Genomic DNA, 17,883 nt, shown 5'->3' on the forward strand with positions numbered 1-17,883 from the left:
CCCAATCGTTCTGTGTCCAAGTGACATGATCTTCAACCCAGTCCAATCGCTCCCACCGGTGTCGAACAGTCAGAGGGACTCGAACACATGCCCTTCTCGAGTTGAGACCTGCATTGTGAAGCCGATTCCGTATCATCTGAATGGACACATTCACCCCCGATGCGTTCAGGAGGTCGTTACGTAGGCTGGTTGCTGTCCAGAAGGGATGGCGTCGTGCCTGAAGAGCCACAAAATGGTCTTGGCGTTGGGTTGTCGACCTCTGACGACCACCCCCATGTCAGTGTGCTGCTGTACCAAAAGTTTGCTGTCGGTTCCAGGCCCTGTTTACAACGCTCTGGCTGACGTTTAGTGCATTTGCAACGTCACGTTGTGAATAGCCAGCGTAAAGCATTCCAATACATCTCCCCAGTTGTTCTGTCGTCAGGCAACGCCTTACACGTTGAGGGGCATTGTGTTGATAAACGTAGTGTAAACACTCAAGTGAGTTTGAAATTTTAATCAGACACCGATGCCTGAGTGAAAATCGTGCAATGGTAGCAAAAGCATAAACTGTGATGAGAAACGCATATGACATGAAATGCACGTGCAAGTTTGTTGAAGACGTTTTTGATTTCACTTGGACACAATATTGCCAGTTATGCAGTTATTAATTTTTTAAACAGAAAAATATCTATGATCCTATCAAATTTTGAGTAGTATATTTCCCCCCATAAACGTAGGGACAGCGGGCGGCGATACCACATCTGATATCAAATAATGTCTTTTCTGAAGAAAATCACTTCTCGATATCCAAAATAATAATAATAATAAATAGATAGATTTTTTTTAGCATCAGAAAAAAGAATTGGATTTCTGATATCAATAATGATTTTCTGATATCAGAAAACAGAATATCTGATATCGAAAATGTTTTTATATCAGAAATTGGCTGAAAAATACTTAAACGGCGTGTCGTAGACATCTCTGGATTCATTAATGTATTAAATTTTGAAGTGCATTTATTAAAACATTTTTCTGTACACTGAAAATAGGTAAAAGAAATATAAATGTCAAAAGATATAAACACTTAGAAATTGATGATGTCAATGTTTTTTGACAAATTGCTTGTGGTAAAACTCTGCTTGACAAACTGATCGTAAAGCCTTGTCAAGCGAAGCGAAATTATTTTCATTCCCGCCTTGTGAACCCGAGCCACAGACAGACAAATATGGTGGTGAATGTTCCCGGTTTGATCTCAGTCATTATCTTCTATTTCGTCATCTTAGTCATCGGACTTTGGGCGGCCCGCCGGACTAAAGGCGAAACCAACAGCGAGAATGTCATGCTGGCAGGGCGGGACATTGGGGCATTCGTGGGGGTATTCACCACAACAGGTTAATTTTTTTTATATATACTTGAAAGTAAAGTTTATATCAATCTTGTGTCTACTGTATTTCTACTCTATGTCGTATAAATCTCTGTATTGGGGCATTCGTGGGGGTGTTCACCACAACAGGTTAATTTTTTTTTTTTTTTTATTATTATATATAATTGAAAGTAAAGTTTATATCAATCTTGTGTCTACTGTATTTCTACTCTATGTCGCATAAATCTCTGTATTGGGGCATTCGTGGGGGTGTTCACCACAACAGGTTAATTTTTTTTAATTTTTTTATTATTATATATAATTGAAAGTAAAGTTTATATCAATCTTGTGTCTACTGTATTTCTACTCTATGTCGCATACATCTCTGTATAAGATATACCATTTCTCCCAGACAACGGTATATGTGTGGTTTTTACCTGCATATAATGTCTGTTGTAGAAAAAGAAAACTTGTAAACAATCGTATGTATATAACACAAGAACATGTACTAAGATTTACAAGAAACACACACACACACACACACACACACACACACACAGAGAGAGAGAGAGAGAGAGAGAGAGAGAGAGAGAGAGAGAGATTGCACATGAAGATGTTATTTCTACAGTATGAAAGTCGCCAAAAATGTAAGGTATCTGTTTGTTTCATCTACATAATTATACAAGTACAACGAATTACGCAATCAAAGAAAACGATAGAGATGCAGATACACGTACTTCTTACTGAGCCTCTTAGCAACGGATTTGACCCTTTTTTTTGCAGTACATAAACTTGTGATGGATCTCCATAATAATTGTATTTCTCTCTCTCTCTCTCTCTCTCTCTCTCTCTCTCTCTCTGTGAAAATTATTTTTCATTCAACAACACAGGTTTTTAGTAATTACGTCTTCAACATACCATTGTTTGTTTGAACGGTATCGATACTGTTTTTCATTGAATTATATAGAAAATAATAGTGATTGACTTTATTCATTGCATAATTCAACTTAAAATAGACAGAATTTGGTGCTGTTCATCTTGATAATATTAATATCGAAGCGAAACAAAAACAATTTGAAAAATATTTATGAAAAAAAAAATGATGGGGTAATCGAGTTCGTTTTTTAAAGAAAAAGATGTCAAAGTTTGATAAAAACCATCAAAACAGCAGTTTTTAACAAATAACGTTACACATATTCGCGACACCATTCAACAATGTTATTTACTTTTTATGCATCACTTCCAAAAGAACTCGAAACAACGTTATTGACTCCTAGTTTTGAAAGGGAAATCAAATATGTATGGACAAAATAATCAATTATATACAAAATACATATCACAAAATTTCTTCATATATATAAATGTGTACATATATTGCGCTATATATCTAGTTGCGCGGCTAATAATTGAAATTCTTTTCTTCTTTTGTGATCGCATGATCGTAGTAACACGGATAAACTAATAATAGTACAATTTTATTTTTGAATCCCATTAAGGTTATTTTTTCAATTTCATATAGTAATGTCTCAATATTCTATTCTAACCAGAAATACAACTAAAGTTGTTTCTATTTTACAATATATTATTTTATGTTTATTTAACACCCCTCCCCTCACAAACACATAGAAATGATCACTTTCCCAAGCCAAACAATCCCTCAAAAACATGAACGCGGTTTAAAACTGTAATTATTTTAAACTTGTATTGCAGATTCATTTGAAATGTCAGCCATTTTTTCTAATTTTCGACCACCTTCACTATCTTGTTCTTTATACATTTAGAGTCTTGAGCCCGTTGCAGTGTTTGAAATAACCGTGCTCCCGGCCGTCCGAGACACATAACTTTTACCACGGGCGAATAAACTTGATATAGACGCCCGATCGGATATGATAACATTTCCACTAAATAAAATTTAGATGAATCAACTTCATTATTGTACCTGTAACAAAATGGACAGACCTCGTCAATTTAGTACATTTTACTGCATATTCTACCGTATATTAAAATTTCAATAAAATATAATGTACATGTACTAGAAACGAATTAGGTCCATCGTACTTCATTAGAAGATAGATGTAGTAATACATGTAAAAGTAATTTTAAGAAATGCAGTTATTTTCTCAGGGCTAGTAGGTCTGTGACAGAGCTAACAACTTTTACAAGCAGTCAGCTTTGCATGTCTAGCTAAATTTATACAGCGATTTTCAAACATTCCTTGGGGTGGGCAGTTGTAGGGTTCAACTGACTGTATTTGTTTACTTCCCTACGAAAGCCTATTAGTATCATGTAAAAAAAAATAAACTCACATTCCATTATCTCGTATTTACGAGATAATATTGATATAAAGCCGAGTTGCACAACCTATGGATACTCTTGGAAACGTTGGATACTATTTCCCTCTTTGTTGATTGGTCAGCAAATCGAAATGATCTTATTTCCCTCTTTGTTGATTGGTCAGCAAATCGAAATGATCTTATTTCCCTCTTTGTTGATTGGTCAGCAAATCGAAATGATCTTATTCAAAGTGTGTTTGTGTCGGTACATATTGTAGAAGGAGTCATTTAACAACTCTATCTACATATATATACAGGTTTCACACCTCCAGTTTACAATCCTATGAATTGGAGATCAAACCTCCATCAGTGGCGGATTTAAGGGGGGGGGCGGAGCCCCCCTCCCCCCTAAAATGTTCAAATTTAAGGTAAATCGTGGTATCTTGTTTAGAAAAATGTACTAAACGATAAAAGAAGCAATAATTTCTTCCAATTCCGGAGAAATAAATGACAAAATCTTTTGATTTCTTCAATTACTTTCTTGGGAGAACTTCATTTTTTCTAAAAACTCTTAAAATTTGCGTCATAAAAAATGATGGAAAATAGTACAAATGACTAATTAGGAGACATATTTCAAGCCCTATAAAACTGTAAAATCCTGGAACTTCCGGGGACTTCGCCCCCTGGCCCCCAACAGGGCTTCACCCTGGACACACTGGGGGCCATACCCCCTGCCTCATAAAGTGGCGCCCCCTGTAACCGCAATTCCTGGACTCACCCCTCTCCGTAATAAAACAAGGATAAACACCCGTTGATCTGACAAATTTTGAAAACACAAAAATAGACGTATAAATATTCCGGTTCTAATGATATTAGTCTTTGATTATTGTATAATCCGATGAAAGAAATAAAACCCACAAGAAATGTGCGTAAACATATGCATTTCATACTTCTAAAAGTGTGATTATGACCGGAACTAAACTTACGCGGACCGGAACTTAAATGATAACCCGGAACGAAAATTATAGGTATTTAGCATTCCTAAATCATGCGACACCGGACGACAATATGTACCGTCACACTCTCAAAATTATTAGATGTACATGTACATGTAGCATCAGGCACTGATCTACAAGTAGAAATGAGACTTATTGAACTAAGTTTGGATTTTTCTTTCAAATCTAGACTAGATCTATATACTCAAATGTATGCAATATTTTTCTTTTTCATTGATCAACTTCATACTTCATATGAGTTGTTTTAACGAGTTATTGCATAACATTTTAGTTTAATGAGCTACCTCAAGCAATGCAATTATCATTCTTCTTTGTCAATAAATGAACGAATCATTTTACTTTCGTACAGGAAAAGAGTTTCCTGGTATGAAGACAAATGTACCACCTCTAAATTTCTGATATACTATAGATGAAATCCCGCGCAAGCGGGAAATCACAATTAGATAATATTGCATAGAGGAAGTACTTTTTTAAAAAAAAAATTCCAAAAATTGTTGCACACATGAATTGAATGTCAATAAAACTTAATTATTAGAAAGTCACTTGGAGCTGCAAATCAAATGTTCCTTATATATGTAACAAATGATCTCTCTCCGTATTGAATATTAGATAATGATTATACGAATGCAATTGTAATCCGTCATTTCGATAGCTGACCAAAGACAAAACATGAACGGATGTTCATGATTTAAAAATTTGAAACTCAGTATTGCGAATGTGTTTATAATGGTAGTTTTTGTCCAGTGCGACAATTTAAGGACAAAATTATGAATACACAACGTTTCTTCTCGTTAAACGCAATAATCGAAAACAAAATTATATGAATGCAGGGGCGGGTCCAGGAATGTTTGAAGGGGGGTGTCTACCATTGATTTTGGTTTTAAAAGGGGGGGGGGTCCAACCTCAAAATGCGTGATTTTTACCCTCAAACACATCAAAATCTTGTAATCAACGAGCTTGGCCGCAAAAACAAACAATTGATGTATATACATAAGTCATTATACACAATAATACGGCCAATTTAATTACCGGTCGGTTCTGTGGTTAAGAATTGACATTAATGTGGAGATGATAACACGATCATGAATAAGACTTTAAATGTTAAACAATTGACCACAGCAGGGTACACAGCTGTCGGATGTACTTTATTACATAATCACCGACTTTTTTGCAGCCATACATTACCTGAGGCTATTATCTGGCCTTCGTGACCAGCTCTGTGTGCACTGGAGCGACGCAAGATTTCCGGTCGCACGCCTTGACTGAATAAACAAATTTTGACTGCATAAACAAACTGGCGATAATGTGTCACTGACAAAGGAAAACACAAGATAGATTTAAAAATACAATTTATTGCAAAAAGAGATTTTCGCCACTTTAATTTTTTTTTCGCCAATTTTGAAAAAAATTCGCCATTGGCGAAAATGGCGAAACCCAGCTTGAGCACTGTTGAGAGATATCTCTTAAAGCTAGAGAGATATTTCTATCTCTTTAACTTAAAAAGATATATCTTTAGATTTTCCAACCGGGGATCATAATGACTTCTACCTGTTGCATTGCCATTGATATGATGTAACCCTATTTTTTTAACCAATCAAATTACTTCTAGTGTACAAATGGAAAAGGTTGAAGATGTGGTTGGGGTAACATCAATAAGTTGACGAGAGGCTAAATCCAGTCTAGCTCACATACTTTATCAATTTATTGTCTTTGATTTTTGTTACCTTTATATACTTCACATGCGGTAAACACAAAATCTTCGCCCGGGATTGCAGCCATCTTTTTTTAACGATTAAAGAGATATCTCTTATACTTTGAGATATATCTCTCTAGGAAGTCTTAGAGAGCTATCTCTTTAAGTTAAAGAGATATCTCTCAAAGTGAAAGAGATAACCCTTAAAGTATAAGAAATATTTCTCTTAGTGAAAGAGATATCTCTTAAAGTGAAAGAGATATCTCTCTAAGTGTAAGAGATATCTCTAAAAGTAAAAGATATATTTCTCTAAGTGAAAGAGATACATGTATATCTCTAAGTGAAAGAGGTACATGTATCTCCTTTTTTTTTTTAGAGAGACATCTCTTAAAATTAAGAGATATCTCTCATTTTAAAGAGACATCTCTTTAATTTAAAGAGATATATCATTTTTCGAATAAATAGTAAAAGGGCTTGCCATAGTATGAACTGCGACGCTTCACCGCGGCACACTTCATATAGAGCGTTAGAAATCTATTTCTCATTTTACGTTCTACTTTCTTTTTTCTTGGAATTCCCAGCCGTTAAAAAAACCTTACTATATTGATCAAGTAGTTTTGTATTTGAACGAGCATTGTTTACAACTGAAGCGATTCATCATTAGAGAATATTGAAAATGTAAATACATGTACATAAACAATGAACGTATAGGGGCATTTTTTTAAATTGGCGAGACAGAAGGTACCAAACTACAATCCAGATCAATGACGATTGCATGCGAGCACGTGAGGGTAATAGAATATTGACTGCGCGCATTTGATGATAGAAATATATTCATTATTGTTTGTAATATTGGGCATTCGGGATGCATTTATATGAAACCAATAAAGAAGTCCTTGAAAATCACTTAATCTAATTTTTAAATATTTTTATTGCAAATGTTCGAATTTCCCCCCAAGTGTTCTGAGGTGAAAATAGTGGATGGATTTATCAAGATAAGAAAAACAATAACTTTTCTTACGTTTTATATTACTCAGGAGAAAAGAGGTTTTTGGTTTTAACCCTTTAAAGTTTCTAAATTCATTCAGTATGGTGTCAAAAGGAAGTCGATTTAATATGTATACGATGTGACCGTTGGACCGAGCGAAGCATGGAATGTCCCAAGTGATAGTCATAACGTCAGATTGTGATTCATTTAAATATATATATATAATGAAATTTCCCTTGCGCTAAACACCCAATAACGTCTCGTAACATTTAGCCTCGACTATTTTCTCTTTCAAAGCAAACAATTATAAACAACAATAATACATTCTGTTTGCAATTAAAAAGACTGTTAAAAACTAAACAAAATTAACAAATAAATTCAAAGTGGTAAAAACGTAACCGCAAGTGGGGAGTCAAACGGCTTGCGTGACCTAGGCTAATTTAAAGAAACTCATGAACTCGTTCATCTATTTAGACATAGGCCTAAATTTTACAGCCCTTCACCGGCAATGGTGACGTCTCCATATGAGTAAAAAATTATCGAGCGGGACGTTAAACAATATATAGTTAATCAATTAATAACTGCTTGCCTCCCAAAAACCCACAAAGAAGACATGCCTGGTCGACCCATCGGAAGTGCCATCAGACATTCCACGGAAAGAATTTCTGAATTCCTTGATTTTCATCTCCGTCCTCATGTAGAAAATTTGTCGTCATATCTCAAACACACCTTGGTGACCAAATACGTCACCTCCCTGTACACCAAACTTCTACAACAGGAGGGTATTGGAGCTTGCAGGAAAGTTTGGGATATGAGGTCCATTCAGAGACCTTCTACAAAATCGGTGGTCAAGTTCCTGAAACACGTCTAAAGCGCAATAACTTTATGTCCAACGGCGAATATTTCCTACAAATAAGAGGCACGGTCATAGACACCAAAATGTCTCTTTCTTATGCCAACTTTTTTCATGGAAAGACTTGAACGTAACCTACTAAATCGGGCACCGAAACAGCCTCTTAATTGGTTACGATTCATTGACAATATTGAGATGAAATGGATAAAAGCTCGCGGAGACCTTGACGACTATTGAACTAATCAACGCATTTCATGCTTCTAGTAAGTTCACTGTTACCATTTCTAATCTTTCTAGACACCACGTATCAGATCGTTGACGGATGTGTGGAGTTCAGTCTCCACACCAAACACACTGACTTCCATCTATAGCTGCCATCCTCCCCATGTGTTACAAGGAGTACCTAAATGTATAATCACCAGAGTTCGTCGCATCTGCTTCACTCCTGCACTTTATCAAGAACAGAGCACCCATCTGAAAAACCATCTGTGCAAGAGATACTATGAAACCCCCAAACAGTAAGCAGCTATTGATGAAATGTCAAAACACGACAGACAATCCCTAATATGATTGTTAAGCCGTTGTTGGCACATTGATTTTGACTGCGGATAACTCCGTTTACCTGATCAGGATATGGGGCTCACGGCGGGTGTGACCGGTCAACAGGGGATGCTTACTCCTCCTAGGCACCTGATCCCACCTCTGGTGTGTCCAGGGGTCCGTGTTTGCCCAACTATCTATTTTGCATTGCTTGTAGGAGTTATGAGATTGATCACTGTTCGTTATCTTCACCTTGCATGATAAAGAGTAAACAATGTTAGATGACAGATTTCGAATAATAACAACGTACCACTGTCTTGAAAGACATAAAACAAAATTCCAAAGAAGCATACTAACTCAAGAATGGCCGAGGTCTTGAAGGAGCCTCACAAGCTTGAGACAACTCAGAAATCTTAAAGACATGGGGATGCGAACCACATTGGAATAAGCGTTGCCCATTGTGGACTTTAAAACTTGTTCTGATGACAACCAAAGTGAGAATACCTGCCGATGCCACCAAATTCTTGAATACACATCCTGTCGCAAGGACAGCTGCATATACCACATAAGGTGCAAGGTGTATGGCAAAAAATACGCAGGTGAAACTGAGGGCCTACGTAGAAGGAGCAATAAACACCAGTCTACCATTAAAACCAAAAGGGTCAAAGAACCCGCTGCCGAGTATTTCAATCTTGCAGAAAGCAAATGCGAAGACATGACATTAGTTGTTATTAACACTCACTGGATCAATGCGTAGAAGATTTATAATTATATATAGGTATACTATTGGCTGTGTACCTGTATGTGTCGAGTCTGTTGACCTTATTATAAGTTATTGAATGCTTTTTCACACTCAACCGCTATACACGTTTTGCTAAATGATCGTGACTCCTTTCATCCTGATATACATTTTGTTAGTCGGTATATGAAAAGATTATGATATCCTTTTCCGGATGAATGTTTGGACTCTGGTCAATGAAAAACAATATACCAGTCAAGCTGCTGGATTCTTCCAACATGTCTGTGATTTTTTTCAGTCACAATTTTCTTTTGATGCAAGTGGAAACGAAACCTTTTTTGATGTATTTTTTCTCTCTTTTCTCTGATGTCATTTACACGTGAAAAAGAAATCATTATAAAAGGTTTTGTTACCACTACTAGAAAGAAAAAAACCCATATATTAGAGACATTGAGATTGTTGAATTTTAGATTACATGCACATTGTTTCAGCTACCTGGGTAGGTGGAGGGTTCATCAATGGTACGGCGGAAGCTGTTTATAGTTATGGTCTGGTGAATTGTCAGGCTGCGGTGGGGTATGCACTCAGTCTTGTCATGGGTAAGTATGATTATTTACGTATTACAGTATGAATATAGATATTTCCGGAAAAAAAATTGATCATTTGCCAAGACATTATGTACACCTTCCTTTGAAGATTTAGCAAAAAGACTAATACTAGTTGTTTTAAAATCAATGTGACCAAAGCATGGAGGAATAGCAGTTGGATTATAGCAACAAAGAATCCGATAAAAAGATTTCCGATTAGGTATCGTTTGATAAATTCAAGTGGTCGGTTTTAATGTTTTGAATTATTCAGTCATACAATAATAAAACATCGCGTCTGTAATCACTTTTGACCAAGTCTTGCACGGTATCTGTATGCAAAAATGGCCGACGATCTATCATTTCGTATGTTTTAGTAGCCAATATCAATGTTTTAAATTATTCAACTGTATAATTAAACGATTAGATTGATATCTTCTCGACCATTGCGATCCTTTAGCAATCTAAGAGGTACCTAGTGAGTATTATACCATTCATGCAGGGAAAGCATCGCATTGACAAAAAATGTCAAAATCTATGTAATATTAGTACATATTGGTGAATTGTCAGGCTGCGGTGGGGTATGCACTCAGTCTGATCATGGGTAAGTATGATTATTTGCGTATTACAGTATGAATATAGATATTTCCGAAAAAAATATTGATCATTTGCCAAAACATTATGTACACCTTCCTTTGAAGATTTATCAAAAAGACTAATACTAGTAGTTTTAAAATCAATGTAAACAAAGCATGGAGGAATAGCAGTTGGATTATAGCAACAAAGAATCCGATAAAAAGATTTCCGATTAGGTATCGTTTGATAAATTCAAGTGGTCGTGTATTCCATCTTATTTCAAGTTCAAGTCTACACCCTGTATTTCTTACAGCTATACTTCTACTATTGCAGCCAAACTTTTTAATTATAAACAAACTTTGTAGTGCCTAGATATAGACGATCTTATACGTAATCCACCAGTTTGTTCTTGTTCTTCATCTTCTTTCAATTATAGTCCAGCTGGACATGTCATTACTGGTGATGTCGATATAGTCGAAAATGAGGACCTCAAATCACTTATTCTAAAAGGTCCTAAATACAGAGAACCTCGGTCGTTTAATTGGCGACAGAACTTCATTTGTATTATGAATTCTGTCGAAAATTACGCCAGACGATGGGCTAAATATGAAAAAGAAGAACTTGATACATTGTCAGAATGGGTTAAAAGCATAAGAGGGATATTAAAATCCCGCATTAGACACATGAAAACCAAAGTACGTACCATCTATCCTTCTGTGTTTAGCAAACCAGAAGTGATAAAAGAATTAAATAGGTTACATGAGGAATATGCCTTGGTTCCAGCTGACAAAGCTAGTAACAACATTGTCTTTGTTTGTAAGGCTCATTATTACAACTGTATTTTAAACGAACTTGGCATTAATTCCACTTTTGGTAATCATACTAATACCCCAACTCCAACTGCCCTTTCAAAAGATGAAATTCTTCAAAACCATGCTTCAGTTTTAGACACATTTAATATCCCAGTCAATGGGTCGAATGAATATGGGTTACCGTACCTATACTGGATTCCTAAACTACATAAAAACCCTTACAAACAAAGATACATTGCTGGATCCAGTAAGTGCTCTACCAAGCCCCTATCTTTGCTCCTCACGAAAATATTAACAGCTGTGAAGGAGAAACTTCAAACTTACTCTGCGACTACATATGAAAGAAGTGGTGTTAATCAAATGTGGATTCTAAAAAATTCTTAAAGAACTTTTATTAAACTTGAAATCGCAGAAATTTTCCCAAATCAATAATATTAAAACCTATGACTTTTCAACACTATACACGACCATTCCTCACGATAAATTAAAGACTAGGCTTTTTGGCATCATAGACAGTTGCTTCTTCAACAAAAACGGAAAACGGAAATATTCATATCTAGTGATCAGTCATTCAAAAACATACTTTGTTAAACACCACTCTGATTCCACGCACAAGTACTCTGAAGATGAAATAAAAAATATGCTAGAGTTCCTCATCGACAATATCTTCGTGGTCTTTGGTGATCAGGTCTTCCAACAGTCTGTTGGAATTCCCATGGGCACGAATTGTGTGCCTTTGTTAGCTGATCTGTTTCTATATTCATATGAAGCAGAATTTATTCAAAAAACTTCTACGCGAGAAGAAAAAATCTCTCGCTGTGGCCTTCAATTCGACATTTAGATATATCGACGACGTTTTGTCTATTAACAATAATAGCTTTCATTCATATGTCGATTTGATATATCCCTGTGAGCTCGAAATAAAGGACACCACAGAGTCGTCCACTTCTGCTTCATATTTAGATATTTTATTGAAAGTAGACATTAACGGCAAACTGACAACTAAACTGTATGACAAACGGGATGATTTCAGCGTCTCCATCGTCAACTTCCCATATTTATGTAACAATATTCCATTATCATCTGCATATGGTGTTTATATATCTCAACTGATTCGATATGCAAGAGCTTGTTCTGGGTATAGTCAGTTTTTAAATCGAGGTAAGCTACTGACAAACAAGTTGATGGTACAGGGGTTTCAACAGTCTCGATTGAAGTCAGCATTTCGCAAATTCTATGGTCGTTATAACGATCTAGTTCGTCAATACAACCTCGCATTGGGTCAAATGCTGTCTGACGTGTTTCATACCGATTGTTAAGCCGTTCTTGGCACACTGATTTTGACTGCGGACAACTCCGTTTACCTGATCAAGATATAGGGCTCACGGCGGGTATGACCGGTCAACATGGGATGCTTACTCCTCCTAGGCACCTGATCCCACCTCTGTTGTGTCCAGGGGTCCGTGTTTGCCCAACTACCTATTCTGTATTGCTCATAGGAGTTATGAGATTGATCACTGTTCGTTATCTTCACCTTGCAATAGTATGCAATAGTAGACACGAGACAGGGAGGTCGATGAAATACAATGCCACAACTTTCATATGAATTTAGTCACAAGTGTTAATAGTTTTTACAGTTGGCTAATGTAAAATTCCGAAAATGGAGAAGCATTTTGTATTAAGAAAACTGTCACTTGCCGATTAAGTGATTCTAGATGGTTCACTGTTCGTTATCTTCACCTTTCATGTAAAATGCTATCGAAACTTGTTGATCTCTATGTTGCAAGAAATAAATCTTATTCATTTTTCTTATGGATCATGACGCTAAACAAGTGAACATTTACATTTAGGTGGAGTATTTTTTGCCCGCAGGATGCGTGAACAAGGTTACGTGACCATATTGGACCCGTTCACACGGACCTACGGAGAGAGGATGGGAGGGCTTCTCTACATACCGGCACTGATGGGGGAGGTGTTCTGGTCTGGGGCCATACTCGCCGCTCTAGGTATATCTTATTAAACCATAATTATATATAACTGGACACATAATATTGTGTATCATGTCAAATTTTGGGAATTTATCAAAATTGACACGTAAACGCAACACAGACACCCTCACCGAGCAAACAAACAACAAGATTTTGGTGTGAAAAATAGATTTCCCGCATTGCAATAAAATTGATATTGACCACGAGGTCAAAATCTTGTCAAAAGGAATAGCAAATGAAAAATATAAAAGTTCTGTCTCCAACTGTTGAAAAGTTATGCTCAAGGTTTATTGTCACAAGGAATACAGGCGTGAAATATGAAAGCATTATCAGATATTCAAAAATTATGACCAGGGATACGGTTTTGGTGGACAAACAGGCATGCAGACCAACAAGTATATGCCCTACCAAGGCATAAAAACCTCGCTGGTAATATAGTAAATTTTTGATATTTGAGAGACTTGGTAATATAATGGAATTGTACCTTTTTGAAAAAAGATAATAAGGAACTACAAAGTTCAAAAACACAGGTCTATTTTTCACGATCTAAATCTTTATTGAAAAGCGTGCTTAAACCTATTTGTTTTACTGTTTTGGGGTTTTCTTTTTCATTGTTCGTTAATTACACGGAATGATCAAATAAGGAACACAGGTCTATTTTTCACGATCTAAATCTTTATTGAAAAGCGTGCTTAAACCTATTTGTTTTACTGTTTTGGGGTTTTCTTTTTCATTGTTCGTTAATTACACGGAATGATCAAATAAGGAACACAGGTCTATTTTTCACGATCTAAATCTTTATTGAAAAGCGTGCTTAAACCTATTTGTTTGACTGTTTTGGGGTTTTCTTTTTCATTGTTCGTTAATTACACGGAGTGATCAAATAAGGAACACAGGTCTATTTTTCACGATCTAAATCTTTATTGAAAAGCGTGCTTAAACCTATTTGTTTTACTGTTTTGGGGTTTTCTTTTTCATTGTTCGTTAATTACACGGAATGATCAAATAAGGAACACAGGTCTATTTTTCACGATCTAAATCTTTATTGAAAAGCGTGCTTAAACCTATTTGTTTTACTGTTTTGGGGTTTTCTTTTTCATTGTTCGTTAATTACACGGAATGATCAAATAAGGAACACAGGTCTATTTTTCACGATCTAAATCTTTATTGAAAAGCGTGCTTAAACCTATTTGTTTTACTGTTTTGGGGTTTTCTTTTTCATTGTTCGTTAATTACACGGAATGATCAAATTCCATTTTATTTATACCAACGTCTAACTGCATGTAGCTAAAAAGTTCGGCATCCTTTAAAGTTTTAGCATTTTCTACAACGTTATAATAATCCTTGGAAACACTTCGTCGATAAGCAATAGCTATGATCTTATGCTTTTAACTTTCACGTCTGTACATCGTTTCCAGGGAGTACACTGAGAGTGATCGTTGGACTTTCTCATGAAGTGTCCATTGTAGTGTCCGCCTCCATCGCCGTATTCTACACTCTGTTTGGGGGACTCTACTCCGTGGCTTACACTGATGTCGTCCAACTCATCTGCATTTTTATTGGTTTGGTGGGTATTCCTATGAAATCATTATGAACAAATCTTCCACTAGTTGGTTATCTTCCCAAAATTGTATGGTCATTCTTGTTTATGCGTTGTCCAATGTGAAAGCCGAAAGACAACATTCGTGTCACAGTTTCTTTTAAGATACTAGTAATGAAAGACAACATTCGTGTCACAGTTTCTTTTAAGATACTAGTAATGAAAGACAACATTCGTGTCACAGTTTCTTTTAAGATACTAGTAATGAAAGACAACATTCGTGTCACAGTTTCTTTTAAGATACTAGTAATGAAAGACAACATTCGTGTCACAGTTTCTTTTAAGATACTAGTAATGAAAGACAACATTCGTGTCACAGTTTCTTTTAAGATACTAGTAATTTATTTTAATGCTTACTGTAAACACAGTTATAAGGATCTTTGCTTATTCATTCAGCTTTTGGTTTTTTCCAGTGGTTATGTATCCCATTTGCTATGACCAATGAATTCGTAGAGAACATATCTGTCAATTCTTCTACGGAGTGGATCAAAGAGGTGGATCCGGTATTTGCAGGGGTGTATATTGACTCCTTTCTCCTTCTTATATTTGGAGGAGTGCCTTGGCAGGCATTTTTCCAAAGGGTGTTGTCTGCACGAACAGCTGGGATTGCTCAGGGCCTATCGTTTGCAGGTGGCCTGGGTTGTATCATTATGTCAGTACCATCAGTTCTCATAGGCGCCATAGCTGTCAATACAGGTAAAACTCAGTTCATTCATTTGTTAAAGATTTGCCAAAACGTTTACAAACAAAGGTATGTAAGGTATCTTTCATTGTATTTTCTAAATGTGTGTGTTTCATTCAGAATATTCTATAGTGGGGAAATAAATCACGGTGAAAAGTTTCGCTATATTCGCGGTCTAAATAAATTCGCGAATCTAAGAAACCGTGAATAGTATTTTCTGTAACCTTTATTTAATACACAATGTGTTTAAAAAAGGGGTAGGGCTTATAGTGATTCAAACTCGCGAACTTATGAGCCCGCGAATGTGTCTAAAATGAAAAAAAAAAAACCCAGCGAAAAGTACAACCCGTGAAATTATTCCCCTTTATAGTAGATAATGTGTGTATTTCATTCAGAAATATACCGGGGTATATTCACACTTATCTCTCTTTCCAGATTGGAATCGTACGGCCTATGTAACAAGAGACAACTTAAACGTTTCTGAGATTGCTGAGAGATCGTCCGATATTTTACCTTTAGTTCTGCAATACCTGACTCCAGAATGGGTATCTTTCTTTGGATTAGGAGCGGTGTCTGCTGCAGTAATGTCGTCCGCCGATTCTTCCATTTTATCCGCCAGTTGTATGTTTGCTAGGAATATCTATAAAATGGCGATCCGAAAGAAGGTAGAGTATCCGTTTTAGACAGCATTTTATATTACCTTCACGATTCTGAATACCGTTAGCATTTTATATTACCTTCACGATTCTGAATACCGTTAGCATTTTATATTACCTTCATGATTCTGAATACCGTTAGCATTTTATATTACCTTCACGGTTCTGAATACTGTTAGCATTTTATATTACCTTCACGGTTTTAAATACCGTTGCGACTATTAACATAACCTTGCGTACATAGTACATGTACCTGTTGCGATAGATGATGCATTCATACATGCCTTGTACTGCTCTTATCATATGGAAGATGATAAAGGGTGCTTATTTGTGAAGGAAAGTGTAATCCCGTAAACAATAATAAACTCCTTTGTAAACCATTTGCAAGAAATACTGGGTAATTACTGAACTTAAATTATTTATCAAGTTTGTTTACATTTTTATTCAGGCTTCCGAGAAGGAAATCATCTGGGTGATGAGGGTCGCCATTGTTGGTGCTGGTGTCTTGGCAACCGTCATGGCGATCACTGTGAAGTCCATATACACGTTGTGGTACCTCTGTTCTGACCTCGTATATGTGGTATTATTCCCACAACTTCTGTGTGTCATTTACTTAAGAGCTTCCAATACATACGGGTCACTTGTGGGATACATCATTGGCATGTTTTTCCGGATCGCTGGAGGAGAACCCTCTTTGGGTATTGACGTGCTCATCAAATTTCCCTACTATTCTGTGAAGAACGGACAGTTATTTCCTTTTAAAACTCTCTGCATGTTGATGTCCTTCACTTCGATAGTCTTTGTTTCCTATCTGACGGATTTCTTGTTCAAAAAGAACATCCTTCATCCTCGTTTTGATATATTCAAATGTGTGACAAACAAAAGGCCCACTGATGTGGAGCTGACGAAATATAAGGCAAAGCCTGAGGAGACTTTTGTTAATCCTTCGTTTGTTAATTCTGCAGAGGAAATACGGGCAAGACGATAAATCGAATTTGTAATGCAAAAGTATATAATTTTGAATATGTCATATCTTTGAAAACAATGGAATCAGTAGAGTAGCATGAACGTCTGTTAGATATACTGGTATATATAATTATTGAGGTCATGAAATGTATATTAAACTTATAGAGAGATTAAAATATATATTACCAATCTTTATATACTGGAAATAAGATTTTTGCTAAAGGTATTGGGAATGCCAACAGAGGTATCCAAGATATTATATATTATGCATATAATAAAGATTTAGAGGGGGATAGTATGTCTTGATCAACGAAATGTTTTACATAGAATGGGGATGGTTTAAGGCTGCTTCGGATGATTATTAATTTTGGGAAGAAATAAATATACAAGATTGCTCTGCCTTTGTATTGATAAATTCTTAAAGCAAAGTAAAGAGTTATACGACTTTGACACAATAACTTAAATGTCATGCTCAGCAAGAAAATGATATCCTATTGCACCCTATTATATGTCTTACGGCGTGACCGTTTTTGAGGGCGAAGAAAAAAGGAATGACATTTGAATCTATATCC

At 36.0% G+C, this 17,883-nt stretch overlaps 1 protein-coding gene across 2 annotated transcripts; it reads left to right on the forward strand.

Moving 5' to 3' along the window:
• The first annotated feature begins 1,168 nt into the window (after nt 1-1,168).
• LOC125671924 (high-affinity choline transporter 1-like) lies at nt 1,169-17,504 on the forward strand. 2 transcript variants are annotated; one of them, XM_056163626.1, is made up of 7 exons: nt 1,169-1,373; nt 9,939-10,046; nt 13,270-13,425; nt 14,826-14,974; nt 15,421-15,637; nt 16,125-16,354; nt 16,794-17,504. In XM_056163626.1, exons 1-7 carry the CDS (start codon nt 1,208-1,210, stop codon nt 17,331-17,333), a joined length of 1,566 nt encoding a protein of 521 aa, XP_056019601.1. In that variant the 5' UTR covers nt 1,169-1,207; the 3' UTR covers nt 17,334-17,504. The 2 variants fall into 2 exon arrangements, with proteins under 2 accessions (XP_056019601.1, XP_048763867.2); XM_048907910.2 differs by having other exon boundaries at nt 1,170-1,373; nt 15,421-15,703.
• Nucleotides 17,505-17,883: the final 379 nt, after the last annotated feature.

This window comes from Ostrea edulis, chromosome 4 (genome assembly GCF_947568905.1).
Source record: "Ostrea edulis chromosome 4, xbOstEdul1.1, whole genome shotgun sequence".
NCBI lineage: Eukaryota > Metazoa > Mollusca > Bivalvia > Ostreida > Ostreidae > Ostrea > Ostrea edulis.